The 19,837-nt window shown below is 33.2% G+C and overlaps 1 protein-coding gene and 1 long non-coding RNA gene across 18 annotated transcripts in view; one reads left to right on the forward strand and one right to left on the reverse strand.

Moving 5' to 3' along the window:
• TRDN (triadin) overlaps positions 1-19,837 on the reverse strand; it is a 243,505-nt gene that overhangs the window by 126,532 nt on the left and 97,136 nt on the right. For 15 of the 17 annotated variants that reach the window (XM_084515251.1, XM_084515252.1, XM_084515244.1 and 12 more), the window contains 3 exons: positions 11,784-11,855; positions 1,848-1,883; positions 620-706 (listed from right to left, as the gene is read on the reverse strand). In XM_084515251.1, coding sequence (XP_084371377.1) covers positions 620-706; positions 1,848-1,883; positions 11,784-11,855 — 195 coding nt within the window. The remainder of the gene's footprint in view (positions 1-619; positions 707-1,847; positions 1,884-11,783; positions 11,856-19,837) is intronic. The other 2 variants (XM_084515250.1, XM_084515248.1) reach the window with 1 other exon arrangement.
• On the forward strand, positions 4,612-11,004 carry LOC311434798. The gene is made up of 3 exons (XR_014691736.1): positions 4,612-4,666; positions 6,341-6,534; positions 8,466-11,004. It is a non-coding gene; the product is annotated as an uncharacterized lncRNA (long non-coding RNA).

Genomic DNA, 19,837 nt, shown 5'->3' on the forward strand with positions numbered 1-19,837 from the left:
TTTAGCTTAAGCTCTAGTAGCAAAGAAATCATTAATAAATAATAAATGACATAAATATTTTCCTATGAAAGCAAACCCCTAGTGGATTTTTGATACTTCATGGGAATGAATGATCCAAAATGTTATTTAGATGCATATCAAGGCTTTGCAGTTTGATCACTGTAAGTTTCGGTTATGATTCTTTAAAAAACAAAAAACAAACAAAAAAAAACAGACATAAATAAAAACCACCCTTAGAAAGTGTCACACAGTGAACCAAGTGATATGTTGCTATGTCTGTGAGTTTTGTGTTTGGTAATATCACCATGTTCTGCTGTTTATAGGGACCTCACTAAATTGTCTGACAAGCTGATAGCTGGCCACCAGACAGTATTGTGTGAATAGTCAGAAAAATTTTTCAGAAAATATCAGCCACTAAACACATCAGGCATCAGGTACAGAAGAAACAGTAACATGCAAATTACGATTAAGGAACTAAGAGGACAATATAGAGACAGAAGCATGGGACTAAAAACCAACAACCAAAACCAACCAAAACTAACCAACCAAACAACAATAGTCTTTGAGCCAAAAGACCAATAAGAAATAAGAACCAATAAGAAATGTTCCCAAACCATACCTTTCTTCTTAGTTTCAGTAATAGACCTCTTAATATCAGTCCTTTTCTTTTCATCCTTTCTTTCTAAAGAAGGAAAGAGAAGTTCAACTATTTTCATATATATGTATACATGTCTGAACATGGTGATATTGCATATATATATATATATGTAGAAACATATTTCAGATAGGAATTCTTGGCTAACTGTAATAAGTTTGACATCTGATAAATTATTCACTTATTTTATATATATAGTCACTTATTTTATATCAGTATCTCAGAAATACAGCTTAATACACAAAGAGTAAATATGGAGGTAAGATTAGAACAGGAACCAGTACCTACACCATATCATTACTGTTGCAAGTACTATTCAAGAAATTATGCGCATGGTACAACTAGAAGTTTATCGTGATGATTCAGTGTCCATGCCCCTGTTCTGCATGAGTGCTTCTATACAAAATATGCCTTAATAGCAGCAAAACTTGTAAGTGATAATAGGGAATAGCATAACATAATGCTATGAAATGTCTGCATATATAATAAATATACCTTTATAACTTTTTTAATGAATTGGACCTTTGAAACAGTCATTACAGGACTTCTGTTATTCATGGAGAAATGCCGTTAAACCGTCATCTATGACAGAAAACAAATCTGCCTCTATTTTGTCAATTATTTTAATTAAAAAAAAAAAAAAAAATGAGTTCATCAGAAGAGTCTGTGATTCTTATTTTTCATTCTGGAAATTAATCCCCATTTAGATGGAGAAGAATACACAAGTACCAGAATAGCAAATCTTCTTTGCTATTATTTGCTAAAAAAAAAAAAAACAAACAACTTATCAACAAAAAGGCAAATTTGTCATCTTCAGATAGTGTTTTGGGCTTTGGGTGTTGATGAAGGTAATGTAACTATAAGAGTATGTTTTTTGTTTTTTGTTTTTGGTGATGCTTTATTCTGGATTTATACGGACAAAAAAAACACAAAAACAGACAAACAAACAAAAAAAACAACACCAAAAACAAAAACAAACAAACAAACAAACAAACAAAAAAACACCACAAATTTTATTATTGTGTGAAATGTCACAAACACGGGAGCATAAGCCTTCAAGAAAATTATTTAATTATTGAAAATTATTTAAGGTATAGGAATGTTTCCAGAAGCCAGCAGATCCTAGAAGTAATTATCCTATTATCCCTTGCATATATTAACATGAAGATCAAAGAAAAATGAAGAAACTTACTTTTCACTTCCTTAGCTACCACAATAGACTTCTCTTCTGCATGAAAAAATATATACAGAGAATTAAAAAAAAAAAAAAAAAAAAAAAAGTACAGCACAACATACTTCCTAAACCAAAACAAAATATGTGTATACTTGATGCAAAAAAATCATATTTTTATAGAGTACATGAATTCCACAGTCTGTCCATGGTGTTTTCATATAAAAGTTATTTTGCCTATCATGGAATGTGTTTACCAACATTCAGGGTCTCCTTAGACCATACTTCTACTGATTTTTAATGGTACTATTTAAAGCTAAGCATCATCTTACCATGTTCCATTTCTTTCTTGTTTTAAATATATTTGCTCAATGTTTTTCCCTTGTTATTTTTTGTGACAAAATGAATCAGAAAACCATTTGGTTGTCCAAGTGTTTTGTGTACTTAATTCTCTGTGTTGAAACTTTGAGCATACTTTGAGAATGCTTTGTGATATCCAAGTTTCTTAACCACATGTAGTGTCAGAAGATTCTTTTGTGATATATTAAAATGTCATGATATTAAAAGCATATTTTAATACTCTTGTTGTTTAGCTCTTGGGTTCCCTCGTGAGAGTCTCTCTCTCTCTCTCTTTTTGAGAATCTGTTCATAAACTCTTACTAGGGAACATGGCCATCTCCTTCTTTAAGGATTCTTTAAGGATCTAAGAATCCTTAACCTTAGATTACACATAAACTGTTTCACAGCTCCATTTTCCTGTGCTATGACTTTCATGACTTTTCAGCATTTCATTTCTATATGTAATCAACATACTTCCATCTTTCCACTAACTTTTACTCCTAATAGCTTGAGACCAAAATGCTGCTAGTATTTCTGTGATCTCTCTCATTTATTTATTTATTTATTTATTTATTTATTTACTGAGAGAGAGAGCCTCAGTTCTGGAAAAGCTGTTAACTACTCCAGTCTTCCAGTTAGATTAATTGTTTTTGCTTCCATACATTTCTGGTGCCAGGTGATGCATAGGAATCATTGTATGCCCAAGGTCCTTACAAACAAAAAGATTCTTTTTAATCAGAAACTATTTCTGCCTTTGTGCACCATGTCACAAGCTTCTGGTGGCCAGCTTTGTCACATAAAATATGCTCCAAACATCACAGCAAGGTTCAGAGATGTACCTGTCCTGAGAGCCGTGAACTGAGACATGGTGACTTGAGTAGTGGAGCTTTGCATGGAGCACATATGGAAGGTAGCAGGAATTTTTACTGCAATTAACTTAAAGTACAAAGAGAATATATCCCTGGCTGCAGAGGTTTTATTGCTAAGTCTGTCCACCAATTAATTCCACTGACATAATTTTCTAACATCAGAGTCTTGAGTTGAAATATTCCAGGGGGCCTAGAGACAGCTGTATTTGTTATGAAATTTCTAGAGGATGTTTACAGAGAAGTATAAAAGGACTGTGGCCCCTATTTGCTGTTAGTGCTGCCCAATCCAATATATACAATCTTGGTCAAGTCTCAGGAAAAGCAGTCACAAGGCTTCCATCCAAATCTCAGTTGCATGTAGCCCCATGGATGCACCTACTGTACAGAAGTACACACACTACTGAAAGAAGTTTATGTAAATGAGATGATAAACTTGATAAATTATGGGAATAATTTATGGTATTATGGGAAGAGTTATTTGTGATTTAAGGAAGCAGTTCCATTTCTTGAATAAATTTATTTCCTGTAACCTGAGTAGTTCACATTTAGATTGTGGCATATTTAAATGTATATTTAACACCAGAAAAATTGTCATTTCTGAAACAGTAAATGCAGTAGTTTACCTTTAGATATATACATAGCTAAATTAAGAGGTAAAGCAAATAAATAAATAGGAGATTAGACAGGTCTTTTGCATTGTAAAACTACAAACCCCATCTGTTAATTTATGGTACTTTTTTTTCTTTCTTTCTTTTTTTCTTTTTTCCACCAGGAACTCCAGTCCAAAACCATGTCTTAATGCATAGGGTGTAAGAGATATACAAATAAAAAGACTTTACCTTCAAAAACCTGTAATACCTTTACAAGCATGAAATAAGAATATTAGCAAATGGTGGAGTATAAAGTAACAGACTCAGTCAGTAAATCAAGCAATAGATGTTGCATTTAGTCAACTTATTTTGTCAGAAGTGGAGTTTTATTTAGAACAAGGAGGAAATTAAGGGCTATGAAAAGGTTAAGTTAAAGCAGTGTTGTGCTACAAAATGGGAAATTCTCTCTCTTTTTTTTTTTTTTTTTTTTTTTTTTTTTTTTTTTTTGACTGGGAAAAGAGTAAAACAAACAAATGCATATGGTTTTCCTAAGAAATGACTGGAGCAAAGTGGCCAGCCCTAAAGCAAAGAAGCACGTGAGAAGGAATTATTTATTTCTCAGTAAGTGACAAGGGACTCGGGACATTGGTTAAAATCCAAGTGAGATTCAAAAGAGCTCAAGAAAGAGGTGTTTCAAGCCAAATTACCTTTAACAGTTTTGTTAATGTCTTTTGCCTTGTGGGAAGTCAACTAATGCTTAGCCAACAGCGGGAGGGGAGATAACAAAAACATGCTAACAACGCACCACTTGAAAGCAGACATGGCAAGACCAGTGTCTTACAGTGGCAGCACTGAGGGGAATCTAAATTTAGGGATACATGTGAGTTGTTAGGCATAGTGTCATGGGAATGCTGCCCAGGGACTTGAAGACAATGGTGCTGTGAGATTTTCCTCTTCATATCGTTCCAGATGCTCCATATACTTACGGGGACACTGACTCTGGAAGTACTTGTCAGCGCATCCCACCCACTGAGAAGTAGAGGTAAGGAGGGTAGCAAAATGCAGTCACAGATACCTTCTTGTGGAGAGGCTTGGGTATAACAAAAACTAACTAGTGGGGCTATATGCCAGACATTTGGAGATGTTTTTGTTCAAATAAGCCCTCTAAAGTTCAGACATGTATACAAGTTTTATCTGTATTTATCTAAAACCCTGTTGTCAGGAAATCTTGGGAGAAAAGCTCTTGTGAGAGACTTTTGATATTGCCTACAACAGTTTTTCTTGACTGCTAATTCTGGTCCTGGCAGAAAAGAGGAATAGCAGTGTACTCACACACATATAAAACAGTTCAAAGTGAGCTGATTTACTTTTTTCAGTGATACTGTGTTTCAGACTGGATGCAATAGGTAAAACTTCATTCAATTTTTCTGCAAACTTGAAGCTGTCATAATTTCAAATCACCGTTTAAAAAAAAAAAAAAAAAAAAAAAAAAGCTATATTTTATTTCCTATTAGTTTTAAGATTTAAGTTGTTCTTCCTTTGTTTTAATTGGTGACTGGCAACCTTTCTCTGCTGAACTCAGTGAAAGCTTTTTTTTCATTACATTTACATTTTTGATGACATTTCTTTCCCTTCTGCATTTTGCTTCGTTTTCACACAAGACCCTTTTACTAACCATAATAATTAAAAGAAATTTTTGGAAATATTGGGAAATATTTCCCAATAAATAAATAAGGGAAAAATAAGGGAAATATTTCTACTTGGTTCAGGATGTCAAAGTATTTAAAAAATTTCAACTACGTCTAAATTTCTGGTCAAAATTGACTTCAGATATTTCTGAAAAATCCCTTAGTTGGGTAAGAGTGTCCTTGCTGGCCCAATTGTTTTCTTTGTGAGAAACAATTTTGTCTTGTCTCATCCATACTACTGAAAAGTCAATAAAGATCAAAGAATCCTAAAACTTATTAATATAGATTTCTTACAATTAATTCTTCTCACACACATACTCACACACATACATACATTTGCACGTTCTTCCTAAATTATAGATGTGTATTTTGGTCAAAATTGTGTATTTTTTCAGCTATGTTCCATTTTTAACTTTGCATTTCAGCAGATTAATGCAATACAATTTATTCTCTTACTGAGCAAATTAAAGATTAATTGGGCACACAGGTCATTGGAGATATAGTACACCATGATATCCTAGGCAGTCTCTACAGCCTGATTTTGCTTATTGAAACCATTTCACTGTTTTTAAATTCTAATCTGAAACAGTATCAATATCATGCTTGAGATTCATGATGCTTTCATATGACCTTAACAAGTATTTCTCATTTCTTCCTGGAATTATTACAGGATCCATTTTCATAGCTCCATTGAATTAAGCATCAAAACTGTTTGCTAATAGCAGGGGGCCATATGTTGCCCTTGCTAAACAACACAGTAGGGAGCAAAGGAGTACAAATACCAGTGTAACAAAGCCAGAAAATGCATGCCAATGGGAAAAAGAGATGGTATGCCAACCCCCATGACATTACCGGGCAGTAGGAAATCCATTGCATAACAGCTAATGGCAAATATGATGCAAATATGATTGTGATAAAGAATTAAATTCCCAGGGGAACACTGACACCTTATGGTACTACCTTCCTTTGCAAGATCCAAACTAATGGAGGCAAGGCAGCAGCGTTAGCCTTCTCTGTATTAACACTAGGCAACATGAATCGACAGCAGCACCAATTGTGTCACCTGTGCTGGGAAGGGTTTTGATCATGCCTATGCACATGCTTTTGAGCAAGAATGTCTGAGGTTTAGGAAGAAGAGATGACCAGGCTATATATGACCTCTTCTTCAGGGATTTGCCTCATGGAATTTCAACATTTGAAAGACTGGAGAATATTAATCCATGTAAGTATTCTCCATTTGAAGGTTCATCATATGCAAAAGGTTATTGCTCACCTGTAGTACATAATAAAAAAACAACAAACAAACAAACAAAAAACCTCAAACTTAAATTATATTCAGTTATTTGGTTTTGTTTTATTGGGAAGATTTTGATAAATGCTTATTTTAAACTTCATAAACCAATAAAGTGGATAAATAATAATAAAAATGAGAGAGTATAGTAATATATTTAATCAAAATATATGTAGCTTTATACTTTAATTCACTTTCAACATTCTGCTAAGTACTTTTTAGTGACTTTAATTTTTCTGTCTTATACTAGAATAAAAGAGCCTCATGTTATTAAGTAAAATGTCAAGGGCTTTCTGAAACTGTGTGGATTTAGGCTTTTTTCATCATAGCTAAATCATTAGAGTTTACTTCTTAAATGTCTAATCTAAATCATTAAATAAATCACTTTGAAATCTTGTGTAGACGATTTCATAGCTTTTACTCTCTTTAGTACAGACTCATGGAAATGTCTGGCCCACATTTCCAAAAATAAACAAAAAACAAACCAACCCAACCAACCAACCCACCAAAACCCAACCAAACTTGCTTTCATGCTATGTGTAGAGTACCTTTTTTTTTTTTTTTTTTTTTTTTCCCCTAGCAGGTTTGTTTAAAAACTAACTGTATTATGATATTTCTCACATAAACATTTTTCTTATTTATTTACCTTTGGATTAAAATTTATGAGACAATGAACTGTCATCCACAAATAATGTCAGCATTATTAAAAATGCTCCAGACAGGAGAAACATTCAAAATTCTACATATTTGTGAGGTTTCTAGTGAATCTTGGATTACTGTCTTTCATTTAATTTTTGTTGTTGTTGTTGTTGTTTGTTTGTTTGTTTGTTTGTTTGTTTGTTTGTTTTTTAGGGGAATTGATTTTATAACACAAAAAGCCAGATATTTTACAGAATAATTGGTGTACAGAAGAGAAGGTCATTGACAGGCAGTACAGAGGCAGAGGCAGATTGATTTGTACAAGATTTATACACTTCTATACATCAAGGAAGCTTTGACAAAATGTGTATTGGCTTTAGTAATTTACATACTCTTGGTTATATCCCCTAACGTTATATTCACAAACTGAGATATAGACTAGAATTTTTTCCTAAGAGTCAGATAGTGTACATTCTATACAGCATCAAAGTTAGATGCAGATTTATATTTCAATGAGAATTTAATCTCCACAGGAATTGTGTAGGAAGTTAAAGATATGTATTTCACAGTAATTCAATGTACTGCATTCTGCAAAACTGTAATTGGAGAATTCAAACAGTGATCTAGAGAAAATCTTTCTCTCTCTCTTTCTCTCTCTGTTTTTTTTTTTTTTTTTCATCACAAAACCTCCACAGATGTTTCAATATGTTTCCCTTTTTTCTTCATTTAATATCACAAATAATAGAAATATGGAAAAGAAAAGGCGGTCAAAGGAGGGAGGTATTTCAAAAGCCATCACGATCCATTAGCAGATCAGAACAATTATGTTGATCACTATTCTGTGATAAATGTTCTCCCACTCAAAGATACAAGCACGGATTTTTAGCACAATATAACCTGGAAAATCATAGTCAGATACAATGCTGTTTATTTATTTATTTAATTATTTATTTACTTATTTATTTTTGTTTTTGGTGGTACACAATGCTCTTCAATGTACTTTTGTGTTACGAAACATGCTGTCTGAGTTCATAGGTAACTTGCATTAAGATGCCTTCCACTGAGAGAAGGATTTAGATACAGGCTTCTCACAAGGATACTCTGATCTCATGAAAACACAGGAATGCTTTTATGTAACAATTAATATGATGCTTTACCAATAACTAACTACATTTCTGAGCTTAGTTTTTACATTTCTAGTCTAACTGCATCATCTTCTTTAGAGATTGCCCAGCCATGCCTGAGAACACAGCAGGGGAGGACTGTCAGAATAGGAAATTATTTCTCAGGCAAATGGGGAAATGGAGGAAGCTAAAACCTGTGTGAATTGAGAAAAAAAGTCAAGACCTGAGAGAGCAGACACACAGAACACCAATGTTTTCTGCAGAGCAGCACTAGGATGTCAGTGCTGCAAATCACAAGAAAGCAAGAGTTAAAAGAAGACAACAATCAAGGAAGATGACCATTGCAGACAAAAATTCAGAGCCAAGGAAAACAGATCTGTTCAAATTACAGCCAGCACCAGCATCCTAACTAGATGGCAGTGTCACAGTGTCAGCCAATATGAGAGTACTACTTCCAGAAGATAAAATATAGGATGTAAAATGAGTTATTTTAATTCATGGTTGGGCAAACAAGGTTTTGATGCTTGTAAGAAAAGCAGAATTATGAATCAGTGTCTTCCTCTTCACAAATTTCCTTTCCTTATTTCTCTTGATTATTACTGTATCTTTTTGTTGTGGTTGTTTTGTTTTGTTTTGTTTTGGTTTAGTTAGATTTGTTTGGATTTGGTTTGGTTATTCTTTTCTGTTTGTAGCCTAAAGCTTCAAACTCTTCACTGAACTTTGAGTATAAGATCTGAAGACAGCATATTTATTTATTGATTGATTGATTGATTGAAAAAGACCAAACAACCATGAAATGGAACAGAAATGATCTGGCTTCTGACTAAATGAGTACAAGGAATGTTGATTTCCTACCAGGAGACATCTGAGAAGTTCAGTTCATATGCATGCATTTCAATGCACTTTATTGCATACTACACAAAACAGGATACAGGTTAAGATTGTTTTACATAATCACTGTCTGCAAAAGACCTACAATGGAGGCAAAAAAAAATGGAGGCATTGAATGACAATGACAAGCAGAGAAAGGTTGATATTTAAAACATAACAACAAGGTGCTGATTTTCTAAGACCTTATGAATTCAGCAGAGAATGATTTCTACTGGGTATTGGATACTATCCAGGAAAAGCTTTCTATCTGAAAGTATCAAAACACCTAAAATTATTAGACTGCCACTACACATTAGGTACTGCCACTACTTTGACATTATCAGAAAGCAAGAATGGTCCAAGATTACCTAAGAAGTCAGTGGCAAAACAGGGCAGTAATTAAAAAAATATATATATATTTTCAGCTTTTACTATCTGCATGATTTTGTATCTAATCTCTGAATGCCACTGAGTTGGAATGCCTAAGGTGTAAATAGGTTGGTTTCATGATTTTTCTCTGTGACAACCATTCTGTTACCTCCTAAAGTTTTACCTTTTATTCAGAGTTGGTTACTTTGATAAAAGGCCAGGTCACTTCCTCCATAAAGTACATTTCTCAATCAATGAATGCTTGTTCACTATCCTAAAAATTTATAATACTATCTTTGTATTTACAATAAAACAGTATCTTGTTTCAACCTGTTCCTTCTCTTGATCAGTAACAGTTAGCAATGAAAAGCAAGCATATATGTATGCAAACATTATGAAGACACAGATAGATGTCTCTTCAGCTATTCCAGGGATTTAAGTTTCTCTGACTACTTCTCTTTCTCCCTTCTGATATTATGCCAGCTATTCTCATAAATTATTTAATTATTTTCCCAAGGGCTGAAATAAAGCTCCAGAGTTTAAGTTTCCTAAAGCCTTTATATATGCTTGCTTTTCATATATGGAAACACAATAGTGCAATATAACAGCTTTTCACAACTGTATTTTCACAGTAATTCTTCCTTCTTCATTTCCTTCAAAACTCTTGCATGAGTGGTATTGCATCCTAGTGACTGGTCTTGAGCCTTAAAGAGTGTTTAGTTGTATGTTTCTGAGTGCATAATCTGCCCCACAATTTGTTTGCCAAATAGATGTTTGCCTAATTTACATTCACAATTACCTCAACTGCATGCATAAATGAGTTAATGAAACACATAAATGTGTAACTGGTCATAAATAGTCACTTCTGTGTGCAATTGCAGTAATTGCATGCACCTCATGATTTTTAAAATCAAGAACTTAATTTTATTCTAGTTCATGTTGTATAACAGTTATATTTAAAGATTATCACTCAACAAATGCAGATGTCTTTTTCCATTATGCCTTTTTTTCATTATGTCTAATTGGTGGATAACAATGTTTAACATTTCAGGGACTTCTTTTTGCTGATAAGCAGGGTTAAAACATTTTCCTTAAACAAGCAGGATGGCAAATCTATTTATATATTATGTTGTGTCAAAGTAAATACAGATTTGTACTCCTTCCAAGAATGTATCTATAAATAAATTTTATTTGAGGTAAAAAGAGAAAAGAGATAGTAAGCTTCTTACCAGTTTTTATCTGAACATTCTGATTGAAAATAATCACATTTTGAAATCAAATGAATTTAACTGTTTGTTTTAGTCATAGGGTCTGACAAAGTCTCTCATTTTCCATTTTCAAATACAGGCAAACCTCATAGCATTTGTTAGTTATGCTGCTGACACCCAATATGCTTTTCTTTTAGATTGCAACTGGTTTCTGAATAACATAGAACTAAGACCTCTACAAGTAAGTGCCGTGGTATGACTAAACAAATTTATTATATGAAATCTGGTAAATGATTACATAAAAAGACTCATATATTTTATAATATTAAATATTATAACATAGAGACCAAGAATGTATGTTGCAGTAATGGTTTTAAGTCATCAGGTATAGTCCATTTTAAAAGTAAAATGCATATTTCAACCATTTTATTGATATGATTAGGCTGTAAACAATATAATATGATTGCAAGGCTATGTTTTAATCTTCTGAATGTAAGCTCTGACTTCTCATTTTTTCTTTCAGTGTTTTTTTGCAACAGAGATAAATGTACAGCCAGAAATATTATCTTCATTATTGTAGATAATACACAGAAAACAACAACAACAACAACAAAAACACATCTGAATTACAATAGCTGAAATAGTAATCCAAAGGATTAAGAGGATAATGTTGATGTTTTACTGTTAGATGGCAACTTATAGCTAAGTTGCTATATAAGCTACACCATCCAAAGAATTTTAGAGAGGTTTTAGTCCTGCAATCTATTTCATGCAGGAAATCCACAGAGCCAACTGTGGAACTACTGAAAGGAAGATTTGTAATGCAAGTATGATTGCACCTTTCATAAAACCAGCCCTAGTCATTTAATCTGTTTTGTAATATGGGTTATATTTATAAACAAAATCCATTAGAACAGAGAGCCAAGTTAATAAGTAGAAGACAATAAAAGAGGAAAAGACTCAAACTTGCCTTCAATAGCTGCTGTTTTCTTTCTTGGACTATGTTCTAGAAGAAGACGAGGTGATACCATTCCCTTATGTCCTGCACAAGTACACAGGTTAAGAAACATGGAAAATGTATTTAATAACAGGCTGTGCACATTCAGTAGAAGGATGAACTCCCTTCAGAATTGTTTGTGTTGTAAATCCAACATTGCGCGTAAAAGCTATTATCTTCTAGACATCATAAGAAGAAAATGTATTTCTCAAAAAAATCATAATTATTTTAAAGAGCTACATTTTAAATCAATAAAGACCAAGTGACTCAAGCATGTACTGAAATGCTTACAGATCTATTTTTCTTCATTAGCCTAAAAACCTCAGAAGAATAATATTGTAATAATAAAGTTACATATTCATGATGCCTCTTCTACAGTAAAAGCATATTTTCTTCTGTCAAGCAAATGATCTTTAGTTGTTCCCTCAAGTCCACTTATTATGAATTTCTTGAAATAAGTAAAAAACATTTGTTTCTTAGCCTCAAGGGTTATTCTTAATTAGCCAATACCAAGAAGGTCATGCACTGTAAACACTGACTAGCTTCTGATTCCAACTGCTGAGTGAAATACTTCAACTCTCTTGGAGTATTGAACTGTACTTGCTCACAAAATTGAACTTGGACTTCCTCTGCTAAGCACATGTCCAGATACCATTCTCTATGAAAAATATTTTCACTTAATTTCATCACGTATTCACAAACAGATATATTATACTTTTATATTAGATAGATTATTTTTTTTAATGCCTATTTGCAGTCTCCTTATTTCCTTCTAATTTCCTTGTCTGCCATTTATGCTAATTAGCTCTCCTGTCATGGTCACTTGGAAAGTACAATTTCTTGGGTATCCTGTGAAATAAAATTAATTTGTGAAATATAATACAAATAATACTAATACCATCATATGCACTAGCACATATTCACATGCAATGCAAAGTTGTTAGGTTTCAGCTCCAGCTCTACAACAAAAACTGAAAGCCATGCCTCATGCTTGGTGATAGACTCAGAAGAGAAATAAATATCTTAACGATCCTTGGAAATTGCACTATCATACTTACCCCTCTCATTTTACAAAGGTATGCTTTGTATACCCATACTCATGGGGAATGCATAGGAAAATCATCATCTTGAAGATAGCAGTGGGATTTGAGCCCTATGGTCTCAATGTTATTTCATCTCATCAGCATGTGTATGATCACAGACAAATGATTTGTAAGCACACAATTTAGTTTACCTGTTAATTGTAAAAAAAATCACACATGGAACAGCTCGAACTGACTCACATATCTGAGCCACTGGCAAAACGTTGACAAACGGTGACAAAATAAATGTACTGAAGGCACTGTGCAACAAATTAAAAAAAAATAATCTCAGGTTTTACACCTATTTACTCTTCTGGTGGTAACCACAACAGGATATTTACCAATCTCACTACAGAATGACTCTATGTGACTGAAATGAACAATAGGCAAACTTCAGAAATCCAGATATCTAGCCATATTTTTCCAAACATTTTGTGTTTCAAATGAACATTGAATACCACTTGTTTTCGACAAGAATCTGAAAGTTATACTCATAAGTTCTGTCAACAATGAGAAGCTTCACTAATTGAATTCCTAGTTCAGAAAGAAAACCAAAACAATGTAACATTTAATGAAGAATGGGTAAATAATCTTATTCTTTCTCCTAGTTTTGATTAAAGTAAAAAAAAAAAAAAAAGAACTAAAGATTATTTTTTTCTTATTTTCTTTGCCTTTACCTAAATTACATCACTTATCCCTAGATGGAAAAAATGATAAATTTTACAACTTGGAACAATTGTTTTGTGTTAAAGGTAGTAAAGGACAGAGGCTCAGAATGTTGAGTAGATAAAGAAGGACAAAGAAGTGCAGTGTTGTGTTTAGATTGCATTGCGGCACAATGATCTAGCACCTTCAGGTCAAAGTACAAAATGGCCCCATTATTTTCCTGTTCTTTGTTGTAGCAGCAGTTTTCTAATGATTGCACCAGTATTAGTTAGTATAATGCCAGTGTGATACCACTTATTGCTAATGACTTGTCAAGTTCTATTTTATAGTTTTACAAGTTTTGAGCAAATCATTTATTCCATGCAAATTGACCACATGATCTAATATGAGAGTGTTTTAAGCACCAAAAGCTTAAGCTTCACAGATCAAAAACTTTCCCTTAGGCCAGAATGTTTGTTCAGAGAAGGTTCCAATCCAGTCTGATAAAAAGCTTCTTTAATGTTTCCATGTGTTATTAAGTGTCTCTCTATTCACTTTGATGGGAATGCAAAGGACAGTAGCTAAATAAATATTTTATTCATTCTTTTGATGAAATATGTTAAAGGGGATATCCTAAGTCAAATTTCTTTTTTTTTTTTTTTTTTTTTCTTCATTTTTCTTTCCTCTGTAAGTTATAAAACATAACTGGCTTTCTGCAATGTAGAGAATTCATAAATAGAAGTAAGGAATTGGACTCAGTAGATCAGACCATTAGTATCAGTGGTGTCTACTGTCTTGATTTCAGCAGTGGCCAGCTGGACACATATCCACAATGTAAATAAAAGGAAGTCAGGACACTTCTAATGATCTTGGTGGACAAGCAATATAGTCCATGAATCATGAGAAGTCATTATCCAGATTGCTACTGTTATTACTGGTCATACAACTTCTCTGATTAAAAAATGCAGCCACATCACAGCTCTGGAATGTAATGACTGCATATTTATTACCACTCATTTCACATGTAGTCTTTATTTTTCCACTATGTGATAAGTTAAAAAGAATGATTTGTCTTTTAGATTTCTATGTCTAATTAGTCCATGCAGCTGTGATATGGATACTTCCTTCATATGTGATATTGTTTATAGCTATCTGACAACATATTACAACTCATGGAAACTGATGCAGAATTGAAAGTTTTAACTTTAAGCTCATTAGAATGTGCTCACCATACAGAAAAAAAAAAACACAAAAAAGTCATGTTAAGATCTGAGTAGCTTCCTCCACTGCCTGGAAAGAAAAAAAAAAATGCAAGTCTGAGTAGGAGCTATAGATACTAAATGAATACTTCATGGAAACTAAGCTACATTCCTCAATCTCTGTGAAAATTCTGTCATTGGTGTTTATTAAATTGTTTGAGATGTGATGAAGAAAATCCTTCTGATTTGTTTGATGAATGTTTTAGATTTTATATTGCATGATAAGGAATACAAGGCAAACTTTAATTACCTTTCTTTTCTTATTCTAGCTCTCATCTTTCTACAAGTGTCAAGCATGTCATATACAAGTACTGATTATAAATTTATTTCTTAGGATAATAGCAAAGAATATGGATTTTATTTCTTCCCTGATCTGTCCAGTTTGACTGGTGCAGTGACCTTAACTGACATAGTCTTTAAATTTGCCTTTCTCAATCAAAAGTTCATGGAATTAAAGAAAATATTTCTAAAAATATTGTTATTACAATTAAAATCATTGTAGATGGCAGAATATTACAATTGGATATGGGGGGAGAAGTAATGCCACCACAGAAAGCAAATGAAAATGTGGAAACACCTTCCCTGTAACTGTGTGCTTCCTCCTATCTCCCTCATATCCAAATTTTAGTTATCTGAACAGCAGGAATTCTACAGGCCAATAGCATCAATGGTTTGGTGTATTACCTCTCAAATAGCCTGGAAAAATATCTTCAAATAAATCTTGATTTGCCCAGATGTGCCTTTTTTCTTAATAATAGTAAAAATAATGGAAATTAGGTAAGCAAGCTCTTTGCAGAGTCATTTGTCATGAAACATAGATTCAGATCAAATGCTTCAAGAAGCTTGGAACAAGACAAGGGCTAGAAGAATGAGGTAAGTGCCAAATATGCTTTTAGAGGATTAAAATCTTAATGGAATCCCACTGTTCTGTCTAGTTTTCCAGTTTTGACACATAAGTTGCTTGAAGTTAAAGATGAGCCTCCCTTGTTATTAGTTGTTACTCTTCAGACATTATGCTGTCATTGCTCTGGGGAAGGGTTTCCTAACTTGGTATTAGTCTATGAAAAAACATGAAGAAATTGTTTTGCATTAAGATAGAATAGCTGACAATCAAGAGGTGAGCTTGTGTAACTGTTCTGAACAATGTAAATACTTGTTTTGGGAAAGGAACTGAAATGAAGGTGCCCTAAATAGGTTATCTTTCTGAATAACGTTTGATAGCATGATGGTTTTATGCAAGCTAGTAAATTAAATGGTGCATATGTAGTCTACAATATTTTTTGAATGGCCTCTGATAATTTTGACCTATACCACTGTCTTAATTAATTGACTCATTTCAGGAGTTAGCAAGTTACTATTATGTTGTATAGGAAAATGACAAATCTATCTATATGTTCCACTTGAGTTTAAAATGCATTAAAAATAGCACTGATGCTATTGGAACTAACATAGTATCTAACATACGCATAAAACATATTATTGAGAGATTTTCCTTCCTCAACACACAGAAAACACTTTCAAGCTTATTATAAATAACCTAATGCCCCTGGGAGGTCACCCACCTATTAAGTTAAAAGCAGGGACCACTAGGTTAACAGTGAAGGTGTAGGAAGAATGTTTGCAAACTGATAATCTAAATGCTTTTCAGGATATAGTAGGGGAAGGATTAAATTTCTCTTCTCAAGAAGCCAAGTGAAAGGCAGCAGCAACTTGATAATCCTCTGTTTTTAATACAGTTATATATTTACATCTACATATATATATATATATGTGCAGCCATGAACACATGTATATATATATACATGCGCATATATATATGCAAATCCATATACATTTTAAATGATTTATCTGAACAGAAAATGCTTTTTCTAACCCAACTTGGTTTGGTAATTGAACAGGCATGAGTTTCTATTGGCTCAGATTCCTGGAGTTTTTGTGAACATTAGTTAGTACATTTTCATGCAGCCACCAAACCTGATTAAAGTTTGACTTTTGTTTTGTTTTGTTTTCCTGCAGGTTTGTATCTCACTCAGTACAACTGTACATAACAAGTATAAAGTGATGCAAGCAAGAGAGGCATGGGCAGACTTAAGGGAGTGGTATTTGCTGGTTTAAACTACTCCAGCTTTATTGATCCCAGACAGAAATCTATGCAGTATATCTTAGTTGCACCATGAAGCTGTGCAGTTAAATCTACTTGCAACAATTTATCTGTTGAGAATTCTTTTCCAGAGATTTTTTCACATTGAGGCTCCAAAATCCCTCTTTACCTCGATGTGCATCTTGTAAAAGCTGTTCTAATGCTTATGTTCAGAAGATTGAAGTTGTTAAGGAGTAAAGTTGTAAGAGATTTTTCACTATACATTAAGTCACACAGTCCTTCCTGACTTTACAAGAAAACTGAATTGAAATATCAAATTTATAATGTTGCAATATCCCACTTCATTATGTCATCATTAATGGCTGGAGGCAAGTCTTTTCTCCATACTTGAACTGTACATTGTGAAGCAAATTTTACTCAGCATGACCATGGGTTAATGAGTGGGAAGTTTATTAATACCAACTTATGTAAGTTTGCTTCTGTATTATGTCATCATCACATGCTACTCAGCTCCCTCTGTTATCTCCACTTCCTTCTGCTACTTATCACCTGCATTTAGCAGGTAAAGATAACCCTACGTGTTATGTTTAGAAATATATAAAGCTAGATCTCAAAGAGCTGAGTCCATGGGCAGTGAAAACAATGGATTATTGTATGAAAATTATAGGTTGTTATTGTTGCATACTGGAGTGCAAAAATACTGGAAAAGCAGTTTATAAAATGAAAAGACATATTCAGCATTTCCCTCTCTTTCTAAATAACCTTAATAAAGTGGTCTCATAAACAGTGATCCCTAGCATGATTAACATGAATATCTGAAGTTGGTATAGATGCATACTTTTCTCAATATGAAGTATCCACAGAAAAAGAATTAAAACAGAGAAAAGAAAACTGTGCAATTAAATACTTGCTGCTAACAATTAAACAAAATGGAAGGGAATGATAGATTATGTTGAAAGGCAATAGACACTGGTATGCAATGGAATCACTGCTCAGTAATTTATGAGTTATTTGAATCTGGTTCTGGAATCTGTAAAATAGCATCATTCCAACTGTCATTAGTGCAACTACATCTCAGAAACATCCAGTGCTAAAGTCAGAAAACTATCTAGACATTACTTTAGGACTGCTAAAACTTTATATTGTCTTCAAGAAAGAGTGCATATGTCATGTCTCGCTAAACAATGACAGTCTGGCATTAATAAAATCAAATTACAGATGCTATAAACCCTCACTACAATTAGAGAAGTTAAATGAAATTAATTTAGTACAGAAAACACTGGAAGTCCAATTGAGCCCAAATGGATGTGATCACAAACCAAGGAATTTTTAACTTCTCAAACAGAATGAAGAAGAAAAGGAAAACGACTCTTACTTTTCGTGTCTATAGCTGAGCATCACCTAAAAGAGTGAATTTATAACCATTTTTCTGAAATTAGTATTTCAATAACACAATTTGAAGTTAGAGGGAAAAAAGCTGAAAGACTTTATTAGATCAAATATCAGGAGTAAGGTCTAATTGTGCAGAGGTGTTGGCTACTAGCTCCTGTTCCTCACTCCCGCTGAAATCAATGAGAGCTAAATATTAGGTAGGCATTAAGTACCTAATACCTGTGAAGGTTAGGCTCTGTTTTATTGATAATCTTCCTCTTACTTCTAAAAGTGCCGTGGCTATAATATTTTAGAGAATCACAAGAGGATGACATATTGATAATACAGAACTGTGAAACATCCTTCATAACGTGATGGTACTAGGTTTGATGCAAAACTTCTCACCAAATGTGGTTTCTACAGAAAAACGGTATACATGTCCTAAAATGATGCAGGTTAAAAAAATTTCATGTAAAGATGCTTTCAGGTAAATGATAGGAAAGATGATGAAATATACTGGAGCAAACTAGAAATAATCATCATTTTATCCAACCCCATTTTGCTAATTTCTGATTCTTCTGCTCTGCTTCCTTTTCCCAGGAAATATTCTCTTTCCTGTAGAGGAAAAAGATTCCTGGAAAATAGTCCTGGGATTTGTTTTCATAAGTTCCAACACTTGTGCTGCAGGCCTCCTCTATGATTTTTTGGCTTGAATTCTATTACTCAAAGCTGTAAATACCTTGCTTTTTTTTTTTTTTTCCTTTCTTTTTTTTTCCTTTTTTTTTTTTTTTTTTTCTTTTGTTTGGCACATTTGGAATGTGAACAGTCTCCAGATTCTTCCAAGAAATTATTTCCCTCTTTCTTTTACCCTTCTGTCTTTCACAAAATGCTATTATCCTTTCTTCAACTTTTCATACTTTTCAGAGTGGCACTGATGGTTTCTTGGCTAAACCAACAGCTACTTCTAATAATGCCATTTGAAATCTTATATGAAAAAACATTTTTTTATATCTTCATTTAAATTAAACCTTTTCTTGAACATTTTTAGCATACTTCTGGAATGTTTGTAGGCTCTTTCTCAACCAGCTTTAGACACTTAAAAGTTCAGACAGTTAAATTTAGAGAAGTCACCCAAGGGATCCATTTATAGTCAATGGATAAAAATTTGTACCTTTAAAAGGTGATTCATTGCTTCTATCTTAGGCATCTCTGTTGGGATGAAATTGTACTCTGGAGGCCTCCATTTCATACTATTGGCTATAAAAACAGCTAAAGGTTAGAGTTTAGCAATTAACTTCTGGATATCTAAGTGAGGTGCAATGAATTGCAAACATTTCATTTTGCAGTTCTACATAAAGATGACACTATAGGCCACCAAAATATTCCAGGACTAAAATCATGAGCCATGTATGGTTTTTCACAAAATAACTGCTGCCTAGAAACACAGTGCTCTGCAACCTCCAGCAATTATATGAGTGAATATCACATGCAAAGAAAGGATTCCGTTGTCAAGCTTAACTGAAAAAGATAAAAGCATTGTTTAGGATTAATGCTGTATGTGGGCACTGA

The sequence above is a fragment of the Aythya ferina genome (genome assembly GCF_964211825.1).
Source record: "Aythya ferina genome assembly, chromosome: 3".
NCBI classification, from domain to species: Eukaryota; Metazoa; Chordata; class Aves; order Anseriformes; family Anatidae; genus Aythya; species Aythya ferina.